This window comes from Carassius auratus, unplaced genomic scaffold (genome assembly GCF_003368295.1).
Source record: "Carassius auratus strain Wakin unplaced genomic scaffold, ASM336829v1 scaf_tig00214511, whole genome shotgun sequence".
Taxonomy (NCBI): Eukaryota; Metazoa; Chordata; class Actinopteri; order Cypriniformes; family Cyprinidae; genus Carassius; species Carassius auratus.
This window is the reverse complement of record NW_020527685.1, coordinates 12838-39880: the sequence shown is the minus strand read 5'-3', so window position 1 is coordinate 39880 and position 27043 is coordinate 12838. Positions and strand designations below refer to the sequence as shown.

At 40.0% G+C, this 27043-nt stretch overlaps 1 protein-coding gene across 1 annotated transcript in view; it reads right to left on the bottom strand.

The window, feature by feature from the left end:
* The window catches only part of LOC113092192 (glutamate receptor ionotropic, NMDA 2D-like), a 43611-nt gene extending 36396 nt beyond the window's left edge, over positions 1-7215 (bottom strand). The window contains exons 1-2 of the mRNA XM_026257814.1: positions 6890-7215; positions 209-489 (exon numbers count right to left, since the gene is read on the bottom strand). Coding sequence (XP_026113599.1) covers positions 209-489; positions 6890-7121 — 513 coding nt within the window. The 5' untranslated portion in view covers positions 7122-7215. The remainder of the gene's footprint in view (positions 1-208; positions 490-6889) is intronic.
* Between the last annotated feature and the right edge of the window lie 19828 nt (positions 7216-27043).

The window sequence follows — 27043 nt, the reverse complement described above, 5'->3', positions numbered from 1 at the left end:
AAGCAGCTGCTCGAACGCTGTTATCATTAAAGCAAAAGAGAAACAAACCAAATACTATTCTGATGTTTATTTTTAAACTAAAATGTTTGTGCTCATAATAACATCTTTAAGTGAAATGTATTTGATTACAAAATGTATTTGATGCACAAAATAGAAGCATTTTTACGAGACGTTCAGAATCAACTGCATTTATATGGCCACTCCTGACCTGTGCTTCATTCTCTTTCAGCAGCCTGCGTGTACGAGCTCCTCCGGGGTCATCAGTCAGGTTGAGCATCACCACGCTCTTTCTCTCCCAGCCGATGAAGGAGCCATCTATCATGCCTTCTACCATGGCCAGGAAGTCCTCATAGCCGTGGTGGCGTGTGGTAACCACAGAGAAAGCCGTCCAATCAAACTCCTCCAGAACTTCGAAAATAACCTCCAGCTGCAGGCCAGTGGAGCACAAGAACTGCAAGTAGACGGAGCCGCTCTCCTGAAAGAGCAAGAAAATGTGGGACATGGAAAAACTTTGCAACATAGTATTTTGCATAAACAAGGAACTACTGAAAGGACTAGGGCATGTAAGATTCCCTTTCTGACCTAAATTTTCTCTGAACATCTGCTCATAGTTTTCGATCAGTCGTCTACAAGTCCTTTGTTTCAGTATATCTCATTCATCAGGTTTTTTCTCGTCCCTCCATTTACCCTTCTGCTTCTTACTCATTCAGATCAATACAGTCATTCTTAATACCCACACAGCATGACGTAAAAGATTCATTGCTATTCATAAGCCTGTGTTTCAGGTGACATTAGTGTCCTTGGCTGCTTTAGGATTCGAAACAGTCAGGTCGGCTTTGCTTCAGCTCATCTCAGCATCTTTTTTTCTATACCCGGAAGGTGACCATTCCACTGTACAATCGAGGAGATTTATTACTCTGACATAAAACCGTATTTCTGATAGTGAAAAATAGCAACGCTTAGTCTGACACTTGCTAATGCATCATAATCATGATCAAGTATATCACAAATGTGGCATGACACCTGTTTTGTGCCTGCTGGTGACACTGGCCATTAAATTATAATTGAATTTATTTCCAGAAAATTCAGACGAGCTAAGTGAGACCTCTCTAGATCTTTGAAGGATCATTTCTGGGCAGATGCCTTTTGTATACTGCAGCTGCTTAAACAACACATTACAGTAAATATTGTAATTGCAGCAATGCAAATTGCATACAGACAAATTATCATTTACACGTCTGATTACTTACATCTGCACATAAACAGCTTTTTCTAAAATTTATTAGGAAATTTATGCCTTCAGAGAAGTTTACATTGAGAAGTGCTCTGTGAGAATGAGGGCTTTGTGTCTGTATGCTTTAAAAACCTGTGGGTTAAATATGCCTGGTTTACCTGCACTGTTTATGGTATAGCTTCACGTAGAACTTTTGCTGGATTTACACAAACATCAACCGCAATAGAGCGAGTGAAGAGATGTGAACATTCAAGATGGCCCCTGTTATAATAATCAAAGCTGTCATATATTGAATTTGACTTAAGCACATATTTGCTCGTCCATAGCGTCTATATTTTTCCACAGACATTATTATTTCTGGATTTTAATTTAAAATTGCCAAAGTGCTAATTTGATCTAAATGGTCTGAGTCATCTATGTATGAATTAATAATTCTGTGACTGAAAAAACAGCCTATTCAAATTCACGGTTAATCAATTTATTTCTAGAGTTATAGAAAGATTAAAATAATAACCGCTTTGAAGTCAAATCAACCCAGAATTCTAGTCAAAATGAGCTACCATCTGTGTTAAATGTGTAACCCAGCCTGCTGGGTAAATGAACACCCCAACTTGTCGGATAAGATTAACACAGCACGTCTTCAGACTGTTATTTACCCAAATTGGCTTGTTTTTAACCCAGTATAGACACCTGACATAATGACACAACAAAATATCAGCCATGGCAACTACTAACAATGTGTTGTTGAACTCGCTGATTTTAAGTATGTCTTCATCTAGAACAGTTTTCCCCATTACAAAAACTTCCTATGCAAATAAAATCTCAATTAACTCCACAGTACTTTCCCCTTATGAATCATTTCCCCTAGGCGTTACCTTGGCAATCTGGCAGGTTTTTTTTCTCCTATAATTACACTTACACTGTTAGTATATTCATGATAAATACCTGTAAAATACAGAGAGGAATTTTTAACATCTCTGTCAGCATTCAATGCACTCAGCATGTTTTCTAACATGCTCATTACAACACAAACATGCTAAACAAGTGTTCATACTGTGTGACCAAAGGATAAAGCCAGGCTATCACGTCGAGTCTTTCAAATAATAACCAGACAGAGGAGCCGCAAACCTGGTGAGGAGAAAAATGTCACGACTGCCGAGCATTAACCAGGCATAAAGGCTCCTCGCTCTATATTTAAATTAAGACTAGCTTGTGAAAGCTCAAAGAGCTTACAGTAGTACTGTTACTTGCAACAGTGAAACCCCTAAATGGGTCAGGTTATATTTGCCATGTTTCGACATTTCCTTCAACTCCACATTGGAATCAAATACCTTGATAAATTTGATACACCAAAATAGGAGCAGGTGAGCGGAAGGGAGAGAGCCATTTCAGACCTTCCTGTCATACATATAGAATTCAATTGAAATATGTAATAAATAAAAAAAAAGAGATATTTACTGTGTAACTGATGGTGAATAACATTTAACAAACTTTTTTTTTTACAAACTTTTTTCCAACTTCAATGCGTTTGTTTAAAACCGAAGCTCTATTTCTTTTTTAATCATTTTTGGAAGTGGGGCTGGGTTGTTTGAGATGTTTGTGCTCCAGAGACTCCAGTCACGTCTGATGCTGCAGCTTTGATTCTGCTGAAATCAATCTACATTGAGCACTTGAAACTGGATTTGCAGCAAGCATTAAATGCATTGCAGGTGGGAAGATTTAGACTTAATTGCAAAACAATAGACAGTACATTTAACACGACTAGATCAATTTCAGCTCTAAATGACCCAAAATGTAAATCTATATGTGCTAATGAAGTACCTTCTGTTAGCAGCAATTACATTCTGTACATAGAGAATTGGAACAGTCTGCTCTGCAACCTCTCAGCAGCCAAACCATGCATTATAAACACATTATATTTTTGGAAACATATAGATCAATTCTATATTGTGGTAAGAATATAAAATCAATGTTCTTTTTTCCCTCTCAAAAATGACCTATTTAAATGTGACAGGAAACATTTTTTTATTTGAACTCGATTGTTTATTTAGATGCTTTGTTCCAATTTCTCACATATATCACATCTAGGCAACTGAAGAGTCCAACAATCTAAATGGAACACTTACAGCTATTAATATAATCTTTTTTTTTTAACAATTACCCATTTGTAATCAGTGGTCACAACCTTTGAAATGACTCCACAATGATACATTTAATGCTATTGCTAGGGAGATTTGAAAGGCTTCAAGATGTATCGCATTCGTGTACAAATGTCACCTATTTTATAGCATTGCATAACTTTGCATTGTAATTGCGTAGAAACCGAATCCTGCTGGTTTCATATGCACACACTTGAACTTATACTTCACTTACTTGAACCAGAAGTTGTGCACATGCTAGCTTATGTCCCTGAGATGGCAATAATTTTCTGTACTGCATTATGTGCCATACTGAGGTCCAGATGGACCAAGTTATTTTATTTTATTCAGAAGTTCTCAAAGAATGAAATGGACCCTGGAAGGGAATGTTTAAAAATGACATCAAAAAATCTGCCTAAAACAGATGCAATATGCAATTCTACATTTATTTTTCACTCTTTTAGGGGGGAGAGCGAAAGCCTGAGGTGTTTGTGTTTTCAAAAGAATCCCAGTACTAACAGACTCCAGTCTCTTCTGATGCCGCAGCTTTGATTCGGCTGAAATCAATCTACATTGAGCACTTGAAACTGGATTTTGCACTTGCAGCATCACATTCTGCAGCTCTGGCAGAGTGTGACGGGTGCCAAAACGGTGTCTGAAACATCTACTTTCGTCTCACACAGAAATATTTAACCACATGATGTAATTGATTACTGTCCTAATTAAACCAGTTAAGTGACTCCTTTGTGCCATGCTCCGGTTGGCGGTTTGTGAAGAGGTAAAAGAAGTCTCTGGAGACATGCCCCTGCGAGAGAGAGTTAACTTCATGGCTCCAAACCCACGCTCTCACCAATCCACAACACATGAGCCTTTCTAAGTGTAGTTAATTAAAGCCTAAGCAAGCAAATGAAAATGTAATGTAATATTTTTCCACATGAGAGAAATGCGGTGGTGGAGAGGCTGTCTCCCGAGTGTGAATTAAAACAACATAGGTAGCCTGAAACTTATTCAAGTTTAATTGGTCATCTTAATTATGGTGAAATCATATTAAGTAGTATGACACGGTGAATTTTTTGTCCACAATCTCATGTATGGTTGCCGCAGAATGAATAATTTAAGTAGCGATTTTTCCAAACAAGCCCAGACGCTGTTTGTTGTGCGAAAAGGACTGAGATTTTAAATATTGTAAATCCAGGGCATGTGTTGACAGCATGAGGCTTAAGTGACAAAAGAGACCTTCAAAAGGCCTCTGACTGACTCATTTCTGACAATAATAGATGTACCAGATGTGTTTGTGTAGGAATAACACTTAATAACAGAGTGGGTACAAAACCATCTTCACAAGATTTTCAGTTACTGATGGCACCTTACTATGGAAATACAATGTCATCTTAATACTGTACATACTTTTTTACATTTAGATTAAAGTGCTTTAGCTGTTTTCTTTGGAATACATCAAATCAAATCAAATGTGTCCTGAAATATCCTACATGACAGCCCCAGGGTCCATAAACAGCAAAAATGTTTTTGGGAGTGTCTCACACCTTTTCAGCCAATCAGAAATCCTCTCTGCTTTTGCCATTCTGAAATGTCTTTATAGGGGTGATACAACTTGTAATGTCGAAAGGTAAAATTTTCTCAAGTTATGGTCAAATGATGGTGCATCAATTTAGCACAATTTTAGCTTTTTGTCCTCTAAGCCAAAATGTTGATAAATTCCAGTGTGTATAGGCACCATAACTCTTGCCTCATCTACCATAACATTGGTAAAACATTTTCCTATTGTACACAGGTGGCTCGTACACAACATTCTGTTCTGTTTACTGCCCATTCACTGTTTAAAAAGCCCCCAAGTGACCTGTATTGTTGACTAATGCTTAATACATTGAATAATTACCCACTGTTTCACTAAAATTAGAAGAGGCATATTTGGGAGACAGTTCAGTGCTTTTCCTGGCCGCTGAGAGCAGTGTACATAGAGAGGACAACTGAGGTCATGGCTGAAAAATGACCAAATACTATTGCATCTCTGTGGGAAAGTGCTTTGTGCATTCCAGAAAAAAAAGGTCCAAAAGAAAATGGTAATGAGCTTCAGTTTTTTATTTTACTATCGTTTTTATTAGGCTGCACCTGACTGGGTTTGTCTGGCTACTCTAGTGCAGGCTGCACCTGCAAGATGATGTCGTGACTACAAAAAAACATCTTTTTGTATTGATGGCAACTATACAAGTATCTGTGGATTTCTAAGGGAATATACATATATATAATTGACTTTTTTTTTTTGGAAAGTATGCTGAAAGCAATGTTTCAAATGAGTATTTTTCCCTCATACACACCTATTGTTTGGATTCAGAAGACAATGATTCACCAACTGGGGTCATATGGAGTAGCGTCACATTTGTTTTGTGTGGTTTTTGAGGAATCAACTTTGAGGGACCAATGAAAAATGGTCTTCATTTGATTTCAATGGAAGTAAGAAAATTATACACATCTGGATGAGTAAATGAGGAAATTCTAAATTTTGGTTGGAGAATCCATTTGTTTGGGAAATGAAAAATGTATCCTCTGTTCTCTCAAATGTAAGTAGATATATAATTGTATGGAAATGTATTATCATGATTATAGTGACCAAAATTATCACAGTTACCAGTATTATCACGGTATTGTTAAAATGTACTGGAAATGCTCAAAAAGTACACACATAAATCTCTTCACCAAGTTTTAGATTTAAAATCAACAAATAATAAATATAATTATTTTTGCATAAACACTAAAACAATAACATTACCAGTGATCTACTGTAGTTTAAATGATAACATGACTGACAACAGTTTATTTAATAGCATGTTTTAGATAAACTGTATAATATGTATAGTATCTGCTTCATAAAAATTCTAGATGCCTTATCCAAAATTTTTAAATGTGTAGAATCCACATAAAACTTACAGCAGGGCATTGAAATTCGTTCTGTTTTTTGGCCAGACAAAAACTGCACACAGGCTGAATGTGAATGTGATACTCTGTAAATCCACTCTCTGACACTAGGTGGCGCTTATGGAACAGCAGAATTACAGCTGTTTCTCATACCCTCTGCAGAGCATTGCAATTAAGAAGACTACTTTATTACGTACGACATGGAGCAAAGATAAAATCAAAATGCCATCAAATCTTTTCTGAAGACAGCCAAAACCTTACATTCATATAATTACTTTGTATAATTCCCTTAGCACTCTTTTAAAACCAACTTTCTGCCATGTTTTCACAAAAAAAACTATATTACTCTGTGTACTGTGCATCCTGACACTGTTACTTAAAACTTTGCTTTATGCTGGATAATATTTATTCATCCTGAGTTGTCCAAATCGCGGTAATTGAATATGGTTTTAATGATAATTTAAATATGAAATGTTAATACAAATTGTGGGGAATTTTATCATGATTTATTATCAAACCTGTAATCGTTTCATCCCTAAATGTAAGCCAATAATGAACCTTAACTCTTACCTGTGGCTCCCTCCCAAGCCAGCCCCTCCTCCAACAGCAATTACAGGCACTCCTGTCTGGGCCGAGACGAATTCAAGCATTGGTGCCAACGGTGCCCGGTTGGGTGGTGGTGGCTTCTCTTCCTCAAACACAAGGCCTTGTAGTGGAGTGGTAGCCAGTAACTCGCACAACTGTAGCAAGAGGCTCCCAGGACTGCTTTCATTCACGGCCAGCCAGATCACGTTTGCGGGTCCCCATGGTGTCATCACACTCTCACCCACCTGTCCCGACCAGGCCCGACTCAGAAAACCCGTCCCCGAGTTGCTGCTGCTGCTTGGCCCGGCACCAGAGCCGGAGCCCGAGAGGCCCCCCCCCCCGGCGCCGTTCCGGGGGTGGGAGGAGCCGAGAGTGGACCACAGCGATGTTGACTCCGCCCGAAGCCCCTCCAGAGTCCCTCTCTCTCTCCCGGGGGCGGAGCAGACAGTGGGGGGAGGGCTGGGCTGGCCCAGTGCACGCCAACACAGCCAATAAGAACGAAAAGGCAGGCCTCGCCGCCATGGCACAGCCAGAGAGTCACAGCCAGAGAGTCACTTGGGTGGAGGCTCCCAGGACTGCTTTCATTCACGGCCAGCCAGATCACGTTTGCGGGTCCATGGTGTCATCACACTCTCACCCACTGTCCCGACCAGGCCCGCTCAGAAACCCGTCCCGAGTTGCTGCTGCTGCTTGCCCGGCACCAGAGCCGGAGCCCGCCCGAAGAGGCGCCACCCACGCCCCCACCCCCGGGCGCTCGTTTCCGGGAGGTGGGAGGAGCCGGAGTGGACCACAGCGATGTTGACTCCGCCCGAAGCCCCCTCCAGAGTCCCTCTCTCTCTCCCGGGGGCGGAGCAGCAGTGGGGGGGAGGGCTGGGCTGGCCCAGTGCACGCCAACACAGCCAATAAGTACGAAAAGGCAGGCCTCGCCGCCATGGCACAGCCAGAGAGTCACTTGGGTGGGTAGTACTTTATGCAGGACCTTGAGGGAGAAAGAAAGAAGAACTGTTAGAAACACAGAGAACTGAACAGAGGGAAAACATGAAAGGCAAGCCATCAGCAATACGGTCCTTCAGCATAAATCAGGACGCCACCAGATACCAAGATACATTAACCTGGCAGCAGTAGTTTAGTCCCTGCAGGGGGATTGGAGAAGAAAGCTAACACATCTCACCTCCTTGAACCCCACCATTCCACAGGGAACATGGGAAATCATTACTCCTCCTGCACTGATTCATGCATTAGATCCTTCAACGCAGGAGAGAGTCTCAATTCTCCGCAATAAATCTGCCTGGTCATAAAGCATCCATCCCTGCCTGGGTAGATTCAGAACAAGCTGAGTAAATAAAAGTGAATATAAAGAAGAACAGAGAGGATGAGGCAGCCCTCCGCGCCTGTTGTTTGTGTTCCTCGCACAATGAGCGAAAAAGCGAGAGCACACAAGAACGAGAGAGGGAGGGAGAGACGGTGCGCTTGTACTGATACAAATGGCAGGCCATCTAAGCGCCAGCAACACCATGAATCATTTTCAAGTCACTTTGTACGCCAGCCATCAAAACCTACCCACCCATCCCCACGCCTTCGCTGTAGACATGCACATACACACTCTCTTTAATTAACCTCCCACTAAACACTTATTTACACACAAACAACATGTACGTGAGTGCATAGACGGGCAATAGAGTGATATTTCATGTGATGTATAGCACAGGCATACCTATATTCGCATTTTAAGAAAAGCACTGACTCAGGGCTTGGCAGAACATTCACACACCCACAAACGCAAATGCATCGATCTCTCTGTCATACTGGCTACATTTCAGCGCCGGAGCTGCTAATGTCATAGCTTTGAACCAGAAGGCACGCTGACGTCATAATTTCTTCTCTCATTTCCCTCTTTCTCTCTCCCCCATTAATTCTCCTTGTGGTTCTTTTGACACTGGGGAAAAAGACACACAGAATGGGGGATTAAGACTTGAGAAAGCTAGATCCGTTTGGGAAAGACCAATAGGCAGAGAAGAGGGGGTGAAAAAAAATGAAAGAGATGTGGACATTTGGATGGAAGCAGAGTGTGTTAAGTGGGAATGAAGAGAAGGGGTGGAAACAATGGGAGCAAAGGAGGTAAAAAGAGAAATATTTAAGAGCAAGTTCATTAACATTAAGGACAGATGCCTAAAAGGGAGTTTTGAGTAAAGGCGAAAGAGCCTATCAGAGGGTCTGCTGCATAATTCAGCACATCATTACAGTATTCACACTGGCCTATAGGCAAAGACTGCAGTGGCAGGTAAGAGGGAACTACTGTGCATTAAATAGAAGAGCACAAACAAAATGAATTTAACTCTTGTGTTAATGTCTAGCGCATAGCACTTCAAGTGGATGGCAGAGGGCTATAGGTTTCAGTTCTCATTCGGTGTGTTGAAATCCAAATGGATTGCAGACCAGAGAAGGTGACTTCTTTGTGCATCAAGCATAAAAATCCATTAAAATTATAATTTTGCTTCAAAGAAATACAAAGTAACAGATGGATAAGAAAACAATAACCCGTACAGTAGAGCAAGTCTATATAGGAACATCTGTTCTGGATAGTTAACTATGATTATAAATGAAGCTGTGGAGGTATAAAGCTTCTTATGTTTGATTCAAATGGGTTATTAGTAAGAGAATGCACAAAAAGTCCAACACATACCTCAGGCAAAATCATCAGACTTACTTCTAATATCAGACTAACATGGGATAGTAATTATGGACAATTATAAAATAACTCTTATTATGAACCTCTGTAAAGGTGCAAGTGTTAAAAATTTTCAGATTGGTTTGACACTAATGTCTGGTTTTTATGCATCAAGGAGCCACATGACTTCTCGTAAAAATGAGGTAGAGGATTCTTGTCATTTAGGCCAGTGGTGGTGCCCTCAGGAGGCATGCAGCATGACTCTGAAAAACATATTTTTTTATATGCAAAAATAATGAAAACAATTACTTTAATATGTTTCAGTAATTTTCCATGCTTTATTTGTAAAAGTCTATTTTTCATTTTAAATATACATTCATGCATATGTAAGACTCATGCATAGCCAGCACTGTTACATCAGCAGTGCGGAATGTAAATAAGTGTTCATTTTTTATTAGACGACATGCTCATAAGTGTGTATTTCACACTCTTACTCTAGGCAAAAACTAAGACGATGGACAAAACGGCAAGATATTAAAGATATGAAACGACAGCAGTTCAAACCTTTTGAAACAGAAATGAAAGGCTTTAAGACAGTACAGTACATTACTCCAAGTTCATAAATATTCATTTATTCAATATGAATAATGATTTGAAATGTCGTTGAAATAGATTTGCAAAACTGATAAGGTAAAGCAAACATTGTTCCCTATTTTTATGAGCATTTAAAAGCTTCTTGCCACATGTTGATGATGGAAGCGCTTCGCCACATCAGAAAATAGTGTGAAAGCAGAACAGAGGGGACCAACTAAAAGTGTTTATGGACTGAAGCAATCGTACAAAGTGTGAAAACACTCAAAGTCAGGCAATTTGGCCAGTCGCTGTCTCTGTGAGTGGCCGTCTGGTGATTAAGACTCTGTGCTGATAACACAGACGTCACAAATGTGATTCTGGGCAGGACTGAGACATAAACTGGGGAGTTTCTAAGTGAAGCCTAACACAATCAAGTCTTTCATCAGGACACTTAATACCATGTAGCTCTAGGGAAACAGCTCCTGCCATTTGTTTAGAATAGTAGAAATCGTCTGCTAAATGACAAGTAACCTTCATGAAAGCACACTAAACTTGCGACTAAACCTGCATGTAGAAATGAAAATGCCACCAAGCAGTAACTTCAAAAACATTTAGTAAACAAAATTATATTTGTTCTATTTTACTTCAGAAAATATAGGCCTACATTACTTAAAGCTAGATGTTCTGACAAAGCAGCTGCCGAAAGACAAAGAGAACTTCATGCTGCTAAACAAGCTTTAAATGTGTCTCAGAACAAGCCACGGGTCTAAAACAAATAAAGTCTTCAATTCAATTCACAATTCAAATAATGCTACTTTGGACCATAAAAGAAAAATGTAAATGGGATTCTTAAAGGATAGTGTGTAATTTTACCATCCCCTGTGGGGTATTGTTGTGTGAGTTCATGTTGTTTCCCCAAGAGAATGATGGCAATAAATATTTCAGTCTCGACACACAGGTCGCACAGTGCAAATCCCTTCAGGGTTGATAAGTAGAATTGACTCATTCTGGGGCGAGTGACCTCATGAGGAAATGAGTCAAAGAAAAAATGTCTTGAGATGTCTGTGGTGTACTGTAAAGGCAATATACATTTTCTGCATGATGACCACATCTTATCACATCACTGCTCTCCAATATGTACTGTAGAGAACAATAATTTAAGCAAACAATTTAATCTGAAGCAAAATGAGCCAAACTAGTATTTCTACAAAAAGCTTCATGAGATAATAATACATTTCATGAGAGAAGTAATATAAAATGAACTGATTTCTCAATTCGATTAGATTCCAAATCACAAGCTCTCAATTTCATTCAGATTCATCTGAGCACATATCAAGTATAAATGTTTCTGTTGTGTACATATGAGGAGTAAATGACCGAATTTTAGAACCACTACTGGGGTTGCTGTAATAAAAGCTGCATTTAATTATTTTTTCACCCGTTATAATTGTTTGTTTGTTTTGAACTTTACCATTTCAATCCATTTTTTTTTACCCAGTTAAAGAAAAAATCTAAAACAGTGATTCTCAATTTTGGTCACTGTTCTGCACATTTTGTCTGACACACCCAGAATTTCTCTCCTAAAGAGCTGATGATCTGAATTAGATGCATTAAATAAGGAAAACATACAACATGCACAGCAGTCAATCTCTAAGGCTGTAGCTGAGAACCACTGGTCCAAAAGATTTTTAGGATTCAATCTTGTTAAACTGACTCGCTGTTCGTTACACAAATCTATTGTGCTTCAGAACTTGGAACATGCAAGATGTTTGAAGCACTTTCCATAATACTTTTATGGTGCTTCTTTTATCATTTTGGAGCTTGACAGCCCCAGCCTCGCTTTTAATATATTGAAAAGAGTGGCATGTGCTTAAAAACTCACTAAAGAAGCTAAAGAAAAAATAACAACAGAGATTTGGAACATCATGAGGGTGCGTAAATAATGTCAACATTTCAGAATTGTTCTTTTAATCTTTCAGAACTACACCAAACAAGATAAACTGTGGGACTTGTCAAGGGAACTGAAGGGCAAAAATCAAATAAGAGCTACTCGCTGCTCAACAAGCAGGTTCTTTTCAGCATGGTTCAGCTTGAGGTACTTGCGTACATGGCAGTAAATTTGTGGAGCTCTGTATCCGACTGACTGACTCGGAGAAATTGACTGGTTTGGAATCCGTTCTCCTAGTCCTCTTGACTTGCTTATAACTTGGCATATCCTAGAAAAACAGGATCTGTTCACAAGCTAACAAGAATTTTCCTCTTTTTGTCACAGGTATTCTACATTCGAAATTGAGCTCATTCAAAACAACAATTTGTGCTTCTGTTAAATGTCTAAAGCTAAGTACAGTTCTTTGACAAGCATTGGTTGCGCTTTTGGTATCCAGAGAGCAACCTTCGATTTATTTTTTTATTTTTTTTGTAAAATAAAAATGCTTTACTCACAGCTTTGGTAAATGCTGGCTCTTCCGGGCATTTTCATGTTAATAATGCACCTTTAAATAACATTCTTGCTAAATGACATCTCTGGGATCATTCACTCTTCAGCTGTGCTCCCATCCCTTCACCTCAAGAGGATTTTGCTGCAGGTAAATTTACAGAAGTGCACTTTCATCAGTCTTGAATGACTATAAAAATCATTCAGTGTTCCTCAATGAGCCCCTATAAATATTCTGGTATGGCACCGTAGCATCTGTGCACTGGGTTTTGAGTAGCTTGCAAATTTCTTCTTATATTGCAAGTTGCTTGTTTGGGGGGAAAAAATGGAGGGCTGAACAGATGGTCACTTGTTCAGATCATAGGTCTGCAGTGCAGTGCTATCCAGAGAGAAGCACTTATCCGAAATTACTCTTTGGGAAAAAAAAAAAAAAGAGCACTAAAAAAAAAAATATATATAGAAGATGCTAATCTGGGTAGTCCCATGTCATGCCCACCATGAACATCTTCTTTGCCATTTCCAGTGTCTGGGCAGTATTGACTTCATCTTCAATATCATAGCCTCTTTTTTGTGAAAGATCTGTATGTTGTTTAAGCCGCCATCCCTACAGGTCTTTTATAATGTTGTTGCTGCAAGGGATATAGGTAGATCACTGTCTGCGTTGCGCAATGCTGTCTAACATGCAGTCGTCTGCGATTCGGACATGGAAATGAGTTATGGCAGAGTCCGCTGTGTCTCATCTAACAGCACAAGCCCTTCATCATTCACAGCTCATGGCCAGTACAAGCCTTCTCTGGATGTATTTAACATTCCTATTGCTTAAAAAAAGTCAATGATAAACCGACAGCCATAACCTATTTATGTCTGGGTGAAATCGGATATTTTACAAAATAAAAAAGTACATTTTTAAAATAAAAGTGCTGGGATGAACAAAAATGGGATTTAAGCAGCAAGACCATAGAATAGTGTTTCTCAACGGGGGGGGCGGTCGAAGCAGTAATTTTGAAAGGGGTGTTGAGGTGTTCTTGGGGGGAATTTGGTTAAAGGGTACGCGCAATGCTGACCTCATACGTCATTCCCCCGGAACTGCTTTCCATTTTACAAGAGTTTGCTTTTGTGGAGATTTGCTACAGGACACATTTGTTCACCCCCCGGAGTTTAAACCAAAGATGAACAATATGAGCTGAAACTTTCAAAAGAAAATGATTTGCAACGCTCAGATGCCATCTCTACACTGGAAGCATCAAAGAAAACTTTCCATATCTACCTGTCCAGATAGCGGTGCATAGCACAAGCATGTGGAATTGGTCAGAAAAAGAACGAAGCACCCGTTTACTGTAGAGCGCATTGAGTGACAGAATCACTGAGCTTCATGCAATGTTCACATCCGGTATAGTAGTATTACCTACTATTACACCAACATCAATGATACTAGATTAGATCTAGATTACTCTTTACTTCAGTGTTTGCTCAGATTTTTGTAACACAGCTTCCGAAGTTCCTGTGAAAACAATAACTAGCATTCAGAAACGATAAATCAGTAATATGGTTTTCCTTGTATTTATTTGGAAAAAATTAAGATGAATGCTTCTTGTTTGCTGACTGACGGCGGTTGTTTTGAATATATATATATAGTGACGAGTCAGCTGCCTCCTCCTGAGAGAGGAGGGGCGCTGGACGAGCAAGGGCTGGCGAACCCTGTAGCACGACGATGACAGATTCCCTGTTTATTTGGACACCCTCCCCCTTTGGCCACTTTTCATTCCCTGTTTTGTTTTATTTTCTGCTAATAAAAGCCTCTCCGAGGCCTGAAGCCACGCCCACTGTGTCTGTCGTTGGCTGCTCCCGTTACACTGGTGGAGAATGTGGGCAAGGCGGAGCCTAGACAGCGCAGTTGGGAAACACCTGGTAACGTCACTCCCTCTCACTCGCAAAAGTTCATGAAAACCCGGACTGGGACGGAGGAACGAAGGAGACAGCCTACCAGCCACAAAAGGCGTAAGTGACTTCTCTGTTATTGTCATTTTGCCCTGTGGTTGGTTGAGGCTGTCGACTAAAACCCGGTTTCTCTGACAGACCGGTCTCTTCCCTGGGCATGCACACTGGTGTCCTCGTGGGTCCAGGAAGGGTGCATTGAGGGACTCCCGTGCCACCAGAGACGTGAGCAGCCGGACCCGTGGTCCGGACAAGAACTGCACCCATTTACACGGCCGATGGGCCAGGATGCCGCAGCCAACGAGCATGATGCGGCCGCTAGAAGCCGCCGCCACCCCTCACACCCCAGACCGAAGAGGGAAGCGCATGCAGCTGCAGGACTCCGCCCCTTACCTGGACCCTTCCTCCATGAACACTGCCCGACCCACACGAACCTTGCAGCAGGATGAAGACAACAGATCTGTTTGTTTTGGATTCAGTATTCCGTATTCAGAAAATGATTGCCTGTTACATTACATTACAATATATAAAATTTTGCTTACCACATAAGCAGGGTAAGAAAGGATGATGGCAAATGATTTGCAGATCCTCAGCACCACTGACAAACATCTAATCTTGTCAAATGTGTGGTAAGTACAGCTACTACATAGTATAAACAGAGTAAGTGTTATCTCGAATCTCGAAGTTGAAAGTGACACTCAAAAGTGATCGTGCATTCAAAAGCAGTTTCAGTGTAGGGGGAATGGTGGGGGATGTCAAGATGTCAGCTCAACATTGTGATGGCTATCAGCCATCGCGATGGAAGATGGCATCATCTTTTGGCCCAACCCTAGTGAAGGTGTTTTCATTTTTTGATAAACAAAGATTGAAATGGAAAACAAAAATGTATATATATAAAAAAATAGTAGTAGTAGAAGCGTAGAAGTACAATGCAATGCATTACAGAACATTGCAAGACTCCACACTGACATTCTTAAAAAAGATAAAAAAAGATTTGAAATTTAAAGAGCTCATTACTATAACAAATGTGACCATGGACCACAAAACCAGTCATAAGAATCAATTTTTTTTTAATCGAGATGTATACATCATCTGAAAGCTGAATAAATAAGCTTTCCATTGATATATGTTTTTTTAAGATAGGACAGTGGTTCTCTAACCTTTTGCATCTAACATTCTTCTGTGTACCCCCTCTTCCACTTAAGCCCCGTTCTCACTGCGATTCCAGAAAATACACAGGTAATATGTCCTGGCAATTGTTCCCGGGTCGCTAGATTTTCAATTTACCTGGAATATGTGCACGCATTCACACACAACCCATAAAGGTCCCGTAAAGACACATGACATCAGGATGTGATGTGTAATGTAGGAGTCGAAAATGCTAGGCACATTAACTTTTACTGAAGCTGGCAAACGATTTCAGCTTCAGTGTGGAAAGTGAAGAAATAACTGATCTCTGCTTCATTACAGTTTGCAAATTTTTTCTAGTCCCGAAAGTTTATCTTCCTTATAACTTCCGATAACATGTGTCATCACTACGACACAGCATTAGTTCTGGATTTTGTTCACACAGCACTCGCTCCAGGACTGAACCTGGCAATGTTACTAGGTCCCCGACCCGGGACCAATCCCGGAATCAATCCCGAGATGTTTTTGCGTACACACAGAAGGCGACTCGGCAATGTTTCAGCAATTTTCCGGGTCCAACGTGCAGTGTGAAAGGGGCTTTAGACAGAAGTCACACCTTTTCTGTTAAAGGACAATATTTGCCCCCTTTAATTTAAATTTTATGAATCAATAAATTGAAGTATTTATTGACCCCAAATGTTTAAAGGCAGGGTAGGTAAAAAATATATAAAAAACTTTTTTTCCAAATTTGTTTAAACTTTATTTATATATCAATACATAATTAAAATGTAAGTACTCTGAAAAAGAAAGTATAAAAATCGAGTGTCTGTAGACCTCTCACAACTGTTTTAAAGACAGCTCATTATTTCCATTCACTCCACCCCCTCCCTTCTGGGCTCCTTCCAAAGCCACGCTATAGCTATCATCTTGAGCTAGGCCTATAGATTATTAATCGTCTCTACTACGGCTCGCTAAGTAATGTTATGTTAGCTATATTATGCAGCTACGTGTGCTAATGACACATGCTTCATGAAAAAATAAACAAAAAAATATGTATGATCAAAATACAAAAATAAAGATTTACCTGTCCAGCAGAAATAAAGCCATCAAGGAGTCACTTTTCAGCCTCTTGAGTTGCCTCAGTTCTCGCATCGCTGGAAAGCCACGCCGATATTAACTCACATTTTATTTCTTTGTTTATCCAAAGACTTTTTGTTCATTGCCTTTTCTTGTACTCTTACTGTTTTCCTTTTTTTTGCCTGGTTTGCCTTCACTAACTGCATAGGCCGGTACTGTGAATTTTGCTTGCTGTTTCTCTACAATTGTTTTGGTATTCCTAGGATCCGTGCCTCTTGAATTCCTCAAATCAAACGTACGCGCGCAAGTGGGCAGGTCATGTGTGGCAAAAGTGTGGTTGCCATGGTTGCGAGAGAGTGACAGTTGCCTTAGCCAATCCTATGTTTCGTGCCGAATGGAAATAATGAGCTGTGTTTAATACAGATTAAACGGTCTAGAGTCACTCAATTTTTATACTCTTTTTATCAGAGTACTTACATTTTAATTATGCATTGATATATATAGAAAGTTTAACCAAATTTGGAAGAAAGTTGTTTATAAATTTTTTACCTACCCTGCCTTTAAATGGTAGCTTACAATACTGTAAGTATAATAACGTTTTTCATTATAAACACAAAATAATAATAAACTTTAACATTTTAATATTCTGTGAAGATGATAAGATTACATTGAATTTAATGGGGGGCAGTAAAGGACCTGGATAATAGGTAGGGGGTGCTGGCCCAAAAAAGGTTGAGAACCACTGCCATAAAAGAACCATTTTTGGTACCCCAAATAAAGAGTCAATGAATAAGCATATTTTTTGTCCATTTTGTCACTCTTAAAAATAAAGACTCTTTGTTGCCATTGTGGTTCATTTAAGAACCTTTAATGTCAATGGAGTGGAAAACCGTTCATTAGATTATTAAAAGGTTCTTCACACTAAGAAAAAAAAACACTCTAAGAACATTTCAGGGTGTAATGGGTTCTTGAGAGGGAATCAAAAATGGTTCTTCTAAAACACTGCTATTAAAACCCCTATTAGTTCATCCAGGAACCTTTATTTTTAAGAGTGAAAACATTTTGTGCAATGGGAAGTTTCCCAGAATGTTAAAGTTTCTTCATGGAAGAATACTTTTCAACAAAGAATGATTCGAAAACTTTTATCAGTGAAGGGCAGGACTCAATTTAATTCAGTGGAACTGATTGGACTTGAAAAGTAGGCGTTACATATCAGAATGCGGTCAGGTGGAAGAGGTCAAAAAATAAGAGGAATTGGTGCCATCAAATGAAAAGAAGCTGTTTCAGAGGTGGAGCAGAGGTTAGGGGTGCTCCGATCACGATCGGCCGATCGTTATGCCCATCTCGTCAGTAAAGCCGGTTCTCTAATCAGCGGTTAATTCCATCAGGTGCATGATTTCACATAGAGCACCTGTTACTACACAGAGCCGTTGTTAATAGAGAAGATGCACAAATTCACTTCATTTTCAGCGTTTTTTGGTGCATCTTCTCAGTTAACAACGGCTCTGTGTAGTAACAGCTGCTCTATGTGAAATCACGCACCTGATGGAATTAACAGCTGATTAGAGAACCGGCTTTACTGAAGAGATGCGCATTAACGATCGGCCGATCGTGATCGGAGCACCTCTAGCAGAGGTTATAACATTTTGAAGAAAGAATACAAAGGAAAATATGAACACAAAAACTTTTTTTCTTTTGAATAACATGCATCAATGAGTTGTGCAAAATATAAGCAGAAATGTGTATCAAGCAAGTAAATAAGGTCAATTTCGATTTCATGTTGACCTTAACAAAGATGGATCCCACTGCCCTTTCCAACAGTTCCTATTTCCCAAGCTTAAGCCTATATGTGGTTACAACACAGAGTTCAGAGTCATATTATTGTAAAATGCATTACAATGGAAAATGTCCACCCACGGTCACTCCAGAGGTCACAGAGTCCGCCACCATGTCCTGACCGCCTCTGCATAGGAAAGTTTTAATGACATGATAATATGCAATACCTTGAAAACCTGCTATTAATTACTTTGGATAATTAGCAGAGCAGAGACCCCATTCATTGAATACATTACAGAGAGGTACCTTGACGTAAGCCGTCATCCCCTCGGTCTTGCTAGTGCAAAAGAGCACGCACAAGTGCTCTCCGCGCTGCAATAACCTTCTCTGTGGAAAAGGATTATATAGTGAGATGTTATCTTTGGATTCACAATCAAGCTGAAGATCCCCTCCCAACAAAAACATCCTCTTAGAAACATATTCTACAACCTCAACCCAAAAGAAAGGAGGAAAAAAAGTGAAGAAAACAAATTAAACTCTGTGAAGACCAAAATGCTTAGGGCACTGCAGGGTCCCTGCTATGACAGGTATGGAATTTCATGCAGTTAAAGATGGCTTCCTCTCACTCAGGCCCAGTCTTGTCCCTTGCAACAGGGCAGGGGTGACACTACTTATGCTACACACACCTAAAAAAATACGAATTGATATGCCGATGTGCCAGTTCGCTTCAGAGCACCTCCATCGTTTCGTCCATCATTTCAAATTTTTCCACCAGAGTCATTCCTTGCTTCCGTAGCCTGCTGGCAAAAACCGAGAGACTTAGGAGGAGCTTCTTCCCCCAGGACATTAGGCTCCTAAGCTTAAATTCAGTCTCTTAACTTCTACATTGCTTCACTTAATTATCAGCAAGATATTTAATATACTGGCATTGTCAATTGCACACAGCAATTAAAAAAACTTGTTTGTACATTATTCTCTTGTACATTCTTGCTCATCTTAATATTTATTAAGTCTACAGTATAGGGGCCTGCACATTTTATTTTACTTTGTAAGCATTTTATTTTATTCTTATTTTTTTATCTTACTTTTTCTATACCATATTTATATATAGTTTTTATATAAAGTTACATATTTGTTTTGTGTACAATAATGCCATCATTAGTTCCTTTGGTGCAAATTGTCATTTCTCTTTCAGAGACCCACCTGGCAAAATCAGTCCTGTCATTTCATGAAACGACATCTTCATTCAGTGTTCCACACAGTTTGGCACAAGTCCACCGGCGTAAAGAGCACAGAATTGCAATTTATTGCACCACAGATGCATTACTTCAAGCATATTCTTCAAGAGCGTGTCGCTGCGAGAGAGCAGATTGTACCTGAGAACCAGCAAGCCCCAAAGCATAATGAAGTTAAAAGGAGGCGAAATATAAAACGATGCACTGAAGGTAAAAGAATGCCTCAGTTTGGACACTGGTGCAATCTTTTGTATGCTCAAAAGGATAACGTGATGAAAAAAAGTATTGCTGTTGTAAACGAGGTGTTAAAAAATTAAAAAGGGTGTTACGGTATCTGTGAGGCTCCAAGCATATGAATCGACAGATGCCAGCCGGCTCTGCTGTATTCTGCAACAAGGGGAAAGTAATCAACAGGCATCACTGTGACCTTGTTTCCAGTGTTCTTAACAATCATTTAGTTAATTAGATTTAAAAGAGGCTTGGGAAAATGAGGACGAAATTTAGCATGGCTGTATTTTACAGGAAATTACAGATTACATAAGGTGAAGAGGTTGCGGAAGGAAAGGGTGAAAGCAAAAGATATAGGCCACAGACAGGGAGAAACAGACACACCAAATAGAATAAATAAAAGTGAGCAAGTGAGGGGGAAAGAAACTGAGAGAAGAGGAACAAGAAATATGAGGACAGACCAAGGACAGTACCAAGAAGGTCTAATACAGGAAAGAAAACAGAAGAATGCTAACAAATTCAAGTGTTTCCTGTGTTCCTCACCAGGGTTTAAATGGATTCAGTATTCTCTCTTTCACTTTAAGATTTTTTTTTTTTTCTTATTGCAGTCCCATTTGCCTGAGCTAATGAGTTGATATTTAGCTGGCTCAGACACAGGCTCTTAAGAAGAGCTGCTGGGAATTTCAGGCCGGCCGGGAGCCTCAGGGCCCACTCCACCATGCAGATAGAACTCTCACACTTAAACAGGGTCAGTCACTGGTTTACAAACACCACATCATTTCAAATTTAGCACAAAAAAAAAAAAAAAATGCATTCAAGGTGGACCGCAATCAGCACATGCTGAGTTTCCTCATTATATCTGAAAAACAGACAAAAACAGTGGCAACTCATTCCAGGATTTAATGAACATTACAGTACCTTTTTTTTAAATGCATATATGCAACCTTAAAGTAGGTGTGTTTATGGAGTGCAGTTTAACATGTTAATGCTTTGTTTTTTTAAAAGCATTATTTTTCACATAATTAACTTTATTCCACACTGCTCTGTACCTTCTCTGAGAAACGGGCTGATCATTTCCTTATTTTATGAAGTCCCTCCATCAGAAATAGGTTATTGGTTAGCATGCCAGGTGTGTTGTGATTGGCTAAACATTACTTACATACACTTGCATACATTACGTGACTTGGTCAATATATGTTGTTGGAAAGGAAAGTGTGGGTCAGTCCAGTAGCGGGCTCTAATAGACTGTCTTATCATAACTACCTGAATATTATTGCGTTAAGGCGGAAGTTGTTTATTTTTGCAGTGGAGCGACTGGCAGAAGGAAATCAGCTCTTAAGTGTTGTTTATGCTGTGAATCTTGCATTAGCGAATTTGTGTGTGCAGAATTTTTTTTAAACTAGTATCACATATTATCAATGTATTATCAATCACTTGTTATATGCATACATTTGAGAGAATGAGCAACTTTATCGCGAATTCAGCCATTTAGTATTTGCAGTCTGATAACTGAATGACTCAGCACGTCTTTACTGTCAGTTGCGATACATACACTTAACGTGAACATTTTTATCTTGCATTTTAATTGTTGCTGAGTAAATTTAACTTTGTTGTTTTGATTTATAAGAAGGATTCGTAACTTTTGTTGTTTCTGTTTAAGTGACTAAACTTAAATACATCATGCTCTTTAAATAGTTTCCTTTGTGCATATTGTTGCCGATTAGAAAGGCAATTTAATAATTATTTACTGTAATTTTAATATGGATTAATGCTTGTTGTGATTGGACTAAGAAATCTTTTATTTGTTGTTATTTACTTATGTAGAAACACATCTCTGTCCACCTGTAACTTGAAAGAAGTACGCTGGAATAAAGAAAATGTAAATGGAGAACAAAGACCCATGCATTCTTAAGGCCGGTTCACACCGAGCATGATAACTATAAAGATAACAATAAAGATATAGTTCTAAAAATCTTTCTCAATATTAAAGAATCGCAGAGTCCACACTACAACTATAACGATAAAGGCATAGAGACGATATAGTTGGAATCATTTCAGAACTATTTTTTCCAGCTGATGAACAATACAAACATTGAAAGCCAATCAGAATCCATCCTGTTATAACAAGCTCGAGAATTAAAAGCGGAAGATGCACGTGCGCTTAGAATAAACAGACAATATATTTCACTGGTGTGGACGCTAATATTGTTATCGTTACAGTTACTAATACTGCTGCTCCTCCACTGCCACCTCCGAAGACCTACAGCTTCACTGATACGACCACATAACCAGGAGAGATTGGGGACTCAAACCTTCAATCCCAGACTTCACATGTGATGACCCCAGAGAGTTTGCAAGACTGCGGATATCCTTGGCGAATAGCCTTCCCCATGATGCAACTGAGATGTTCGAATACCAAATTTTGCTGGACCATCTCAAATTTGAAGAAGTCCTCTTAATTCTTGACTCTTACAGAAACTCTCTGTACCCTTACTCAGACACAATAGCCTCTCTCATCCAGCACTATGGTCAGCCTCACCAACTAGTTTTGCGGAGAATTGCAGAGTTGATGGATGGACCCCCTATCCATTCAGGAGATTATATGGGATTCCATAAATTTGCACTAAGAGTCAGAGCACTGGTTGGAATGCTAGAACCGCTAAAGTAGGAAGAACTTGTTGAACTTCAGTGTGGATCATATGTGGCCAGACTAAGCAGTAAGTTACCCCAGGATCTCAAAGCCAACTTTAGGCGGTATTTTCACCCACTAAAGAGAGGAGTGCCCTGCTTTTTGGGCTTTGCAGAGTGCTTTGAGTATGAGCTACAGATCCAGGAAGGTGGTGATGTGTTTGATCACATAGAGACTGACAAAGATGTAGCTAAAAGACAAAGACACCACAGGAAAGATGGTAAAGGAAGAAAAAGTCCAATGACTGTGCTCTACACAAACTACTTCTGAAGCATCTTTGACAATGAAGATCCCTTCACAGTTACCTGAGAAGTTCAGACTGCATTGCCCTTACTGCTGTAATAACCTGCACAATCTTGATGACTGTTCTAACTTCTGTAATGTAACTAAACTGCAGAAGAAACAGTGGGTGATAAAAAACGGTCGCTGTTGGCGATGTGGCCACAGCCACCAAGTAGCCACTGTCGTCTCAAAGTCAACTGTAGAGCCTATAAAGGCAAGCATCTGAATGCTCTTGACGATGTTAACACCAAAACAGAAGAACTGTCAAAAGGGGAGAAATCCAATGCTGAAACACTTTGTGGACTTGTAAATGTCTCTACCAACATTCATTATCCGGACAGAAAGGCTGCAACCAAGTACTCCTCAATGTCAGAAAAGTTCTCCTGCGGAAAGGTAGTCTTTCCGTGGAAACTTACGCTATCCTAGAAGATGGATCAGAGCGAACAATTTTCCTCCAGGAGGCAGCACTGAAGTTGAAACTCCAGGGTCCCTCAGAGTGTCTCACACCGAGAGTGTTTATAAGATCTAAGGAGCTTTCACTACAGCTCAGTTTAGTCTAGCGGAGCACACATACCCAGTGGGATGATTTCAGTGCAAATACCGATACTTGATAAATTGCCCATGTCAGAAATCAAATAACCCAACCCCTTCTTCTCATTGGATCAGACTTTCTGCACTTAATAACCCCAATCCAGCCAGTAAGTTTAGGACCACCTGGGGGTAGTGCGGCAGTAAGGACAAGACTTGGCTGGACACTTCAAGGCCCTACTAAATGCTTATGACTGCAAAATGGAACCAAGTCATGCCTGTTTACTGCAACATTCTCCCCAATCCATCAGTTGCATCACCATGTGGAAAGGTTTTGGCAACTCATTTTTTATGCCATACAAGTACAAGAAGCTGGTGACCAGGTCTCAACAGGATCAGAGTGCAGTAGAACTCTTGCAATCAAAGACAGTTCGATTGAATGTAAATGGAGTACGCAGGTTTTCCACACCTTTAATAACAGTGCAGTCCATGCCCACTTTGTCTGCCTCAACAACTGCAGTCCTTGTTAACTTAAAGGAGTACAACTCAGAGATCCAGAAACTTGAACAGGTAGGGTATGCCACAAAAGTGAGCCAAGAGGTGTGGGAGTCATCTAACAAGTCCTGGTTCATTCCGCATCATAAGGTGACTCGCAATGCGAAGAACAGAATCATTTTTAATTGTTCCTTCATCTATCAAGGAAATCATTTGAATGAACTGCTCCTCCCTGCTTGGTGTCCTGCTGCGATTCAGAGAGCAGCTGTCAGCAGTGACATTAAAGGTATGTTTTATCAAGTGAGGTTACTCCCTGACGACAGACCACTCTTAGTGTTCCTGTGATGTAATATGCATAGAGACAGTCCACGTAGTGTGTATGAATAGCAAGTCCTGCCATTTGGGAAAACTTGCTCCACATGCTGTGCAACATACAGGCTTCAAAGGCATGTCACTGACCACAGTCAGGAAGAAGAGGGTGTGCGTGACGCTGTCAAAAAACACTTTTATATGGATAACTTGCTCCAGAGCTTCTCTTTCTCTGAAGCAGCGGTCAACAAGTTGAGTGAACTGCTGGTTAGTGGAGAATTTGAATTAAATCAATGGGCAAGTAACATCCCAGAGGACACCTTACCCCAGAAATGTTGTCGTAAGATAGTGATCAGTGGCTCAACCAAAGTCAAGTGGACCCATGGGAGCCTGCTCTGGGACTACGCTGGAAATGTAGAACAGACACACTGACAAACAAGTCGCATCTGCAGGAAGCAAACCATGATGAATCTCTACAGGGTGTTGGCTAGCCAGTATGACCCACTTGGGTTCATCACCCCCTTCACAACCAGGGCCAAGATAATTGTTCAGTTGTTGTGGAACAATAACAGAGAATGGGATGACCCACTGCTTCCAAGTGATATTCTTGAAGTTTGGAAAACATGGGAGAGCGAACTCCAACATTTATAAAAACTCAAGTCTGCCTCAATGTTATGTAAGCCTTAAACTTGACCACCCCAGCTGCAACAAAGAAGTCCATATATTCTGTGATCCATCAGAGCGGGCCTAAGGATGTGTCAGATATCTCCGTACTGAGGATTCAAGTGGCCAAATTGAGGTGGTATTCTTGACTGCCCAATCAAGAGTAGCCACCAAGAAACAGCTTTTAATGCCCCGGCTGGAGCGGTGCACTGCCCTCACTGGTGCTTAACTCACACAAGTGCTGCAGACCTAATAAAGGCCACCGCAGAGTACCTACACAATGCAACTTCATCTGACTCACAAAGGCCTCCAGATGAAACTTATCAGAAAGCCAAGATGGAGATTCTTAGAGCTGCTCAAAGAGAGAGTTTTCCAGAGGAGACCCACTGTCTTACTGCTGGTAAACCAGTACCAACATCGAGCCGTCTAGCTCTGCTGGCACCTGAGCTTGACAAAGATGTACACATCATTCGTTTTGGTGACAGACTACATATATGTAACCAGCTGGAAGCAGAAAAAGCTCACCCAATTATTCTGGATCCAAAGCACCCTGTGGCTAGAATGCTCATTCAGCATGTAGACAGTAGGGATGGGTACCGAAACCCGGTATTAAACTGGCCCCGGGGCTAAATTATGAAAGACCGTAGTATCAGTAAGATCTGACGGTATCGGTTCTGCTTTCGGTACTGGAGGAAAAAAAAAATGTACTATGTATTTTTGCTTAATAATGTTGTCGTGAACATTTAATCTCGACAAACATTTCTAATGTGCGATCATATTAAGACGTATGTCCGTGAGATCTGCGTGAACTCTCATGCATGCCGCGCTGTCAGTCACACACACACACACACACACACACACACACACCACAACGACATGCATTAACTGTACGTAAACTCCTGCTTAATAATAAAGAGTGACAATGGCGAAGAGATTTGCTTAATGTTATCGTGCACATTTTATCTAACTAAACATTTCTAATTTGCGATATTATTAAGACGTTCGTCTGTGAGATCTGCAAGAACTCGCATGCGCGCCGCGGAGGCTGTCTGTCAGTCAAACACACAACAAGAACGAGCGCGGTACACGCATAACAGTACGAAAACTCCCGCTTAATACAAAGAGTGACGATGGCGGAGAGAGCAAAACGTTCCAAAGTGTGGTTATACTTCACTAGAGCTAATGCTGACAACCCTCGTTGTCATAAGTGCAAAACAATATTTGCATGTAAGGGCGCAAACACAAGCAATCTATCAAAGCATCTTTCAAAAGTGCATTATGTGTATCGACTGCCTAGCTAGCTCGTCTCTGGTTGTTGCCCCATCTACGTCAGGTATATATGCTAAAATCATGTTGAATCAACGTTTTCACGTCATTTAAAATAAATGTAAAATCTCCCTAGTTTGCTAACCTTACGTAGAAATTCTGTGGATTTCTTTTGGGAAAAATGAGAATGAAATCAACATATTTTCTACCTGTTTTTAAAATTACAAATAAGGAAAAATCAGTATGTAAATGTAAACATTTATTTGGCTAACTTAAAGGCACAGCACCTCAAGTTAGTTTACAAAATAGCCAATTGCCACATTTTGCAACCTTTTAATTATTTATTTAATTTTTTTTTTTTTTAAAGCTGCAGCTACTATGAACCAACCAACTCCTCCTAACACCTCTGGTCCAAGACAAGCCCATTATTAATTTTAGATTAAAAAAATAAATAAAGAAATGTTAATTCTGTTCTCGACTTGTTCTTAAAAAAACACACACACACACACAACACAAAGTACCGATAAGAATACCCTTAAAGTACCGGACCGTTAAGCAGTATCGGTAAGAGTAGTAATATCGTTAAAAACTTAACGATACCCATCCCTAGTAGACAGTAACTTAAAGCACCCTGGTTCTGAGTGACTTTTTGGAGAACTATGGCACAAGTACTGGAAACTTTGCGATCGTGAAGCTGTTCGGAAAGAGCAACTTGTCATATTTACACGTTATATGCATACATTTGTGAGGATGACCAACTTAATTTGAATTCAGGCGTTTACTACTTGCCGTCAGATGACTGAATTACTCAGCACTTCTTTACTGTCAGTTGCAATGCATACACTTATAGTGAACATCTGTATTTT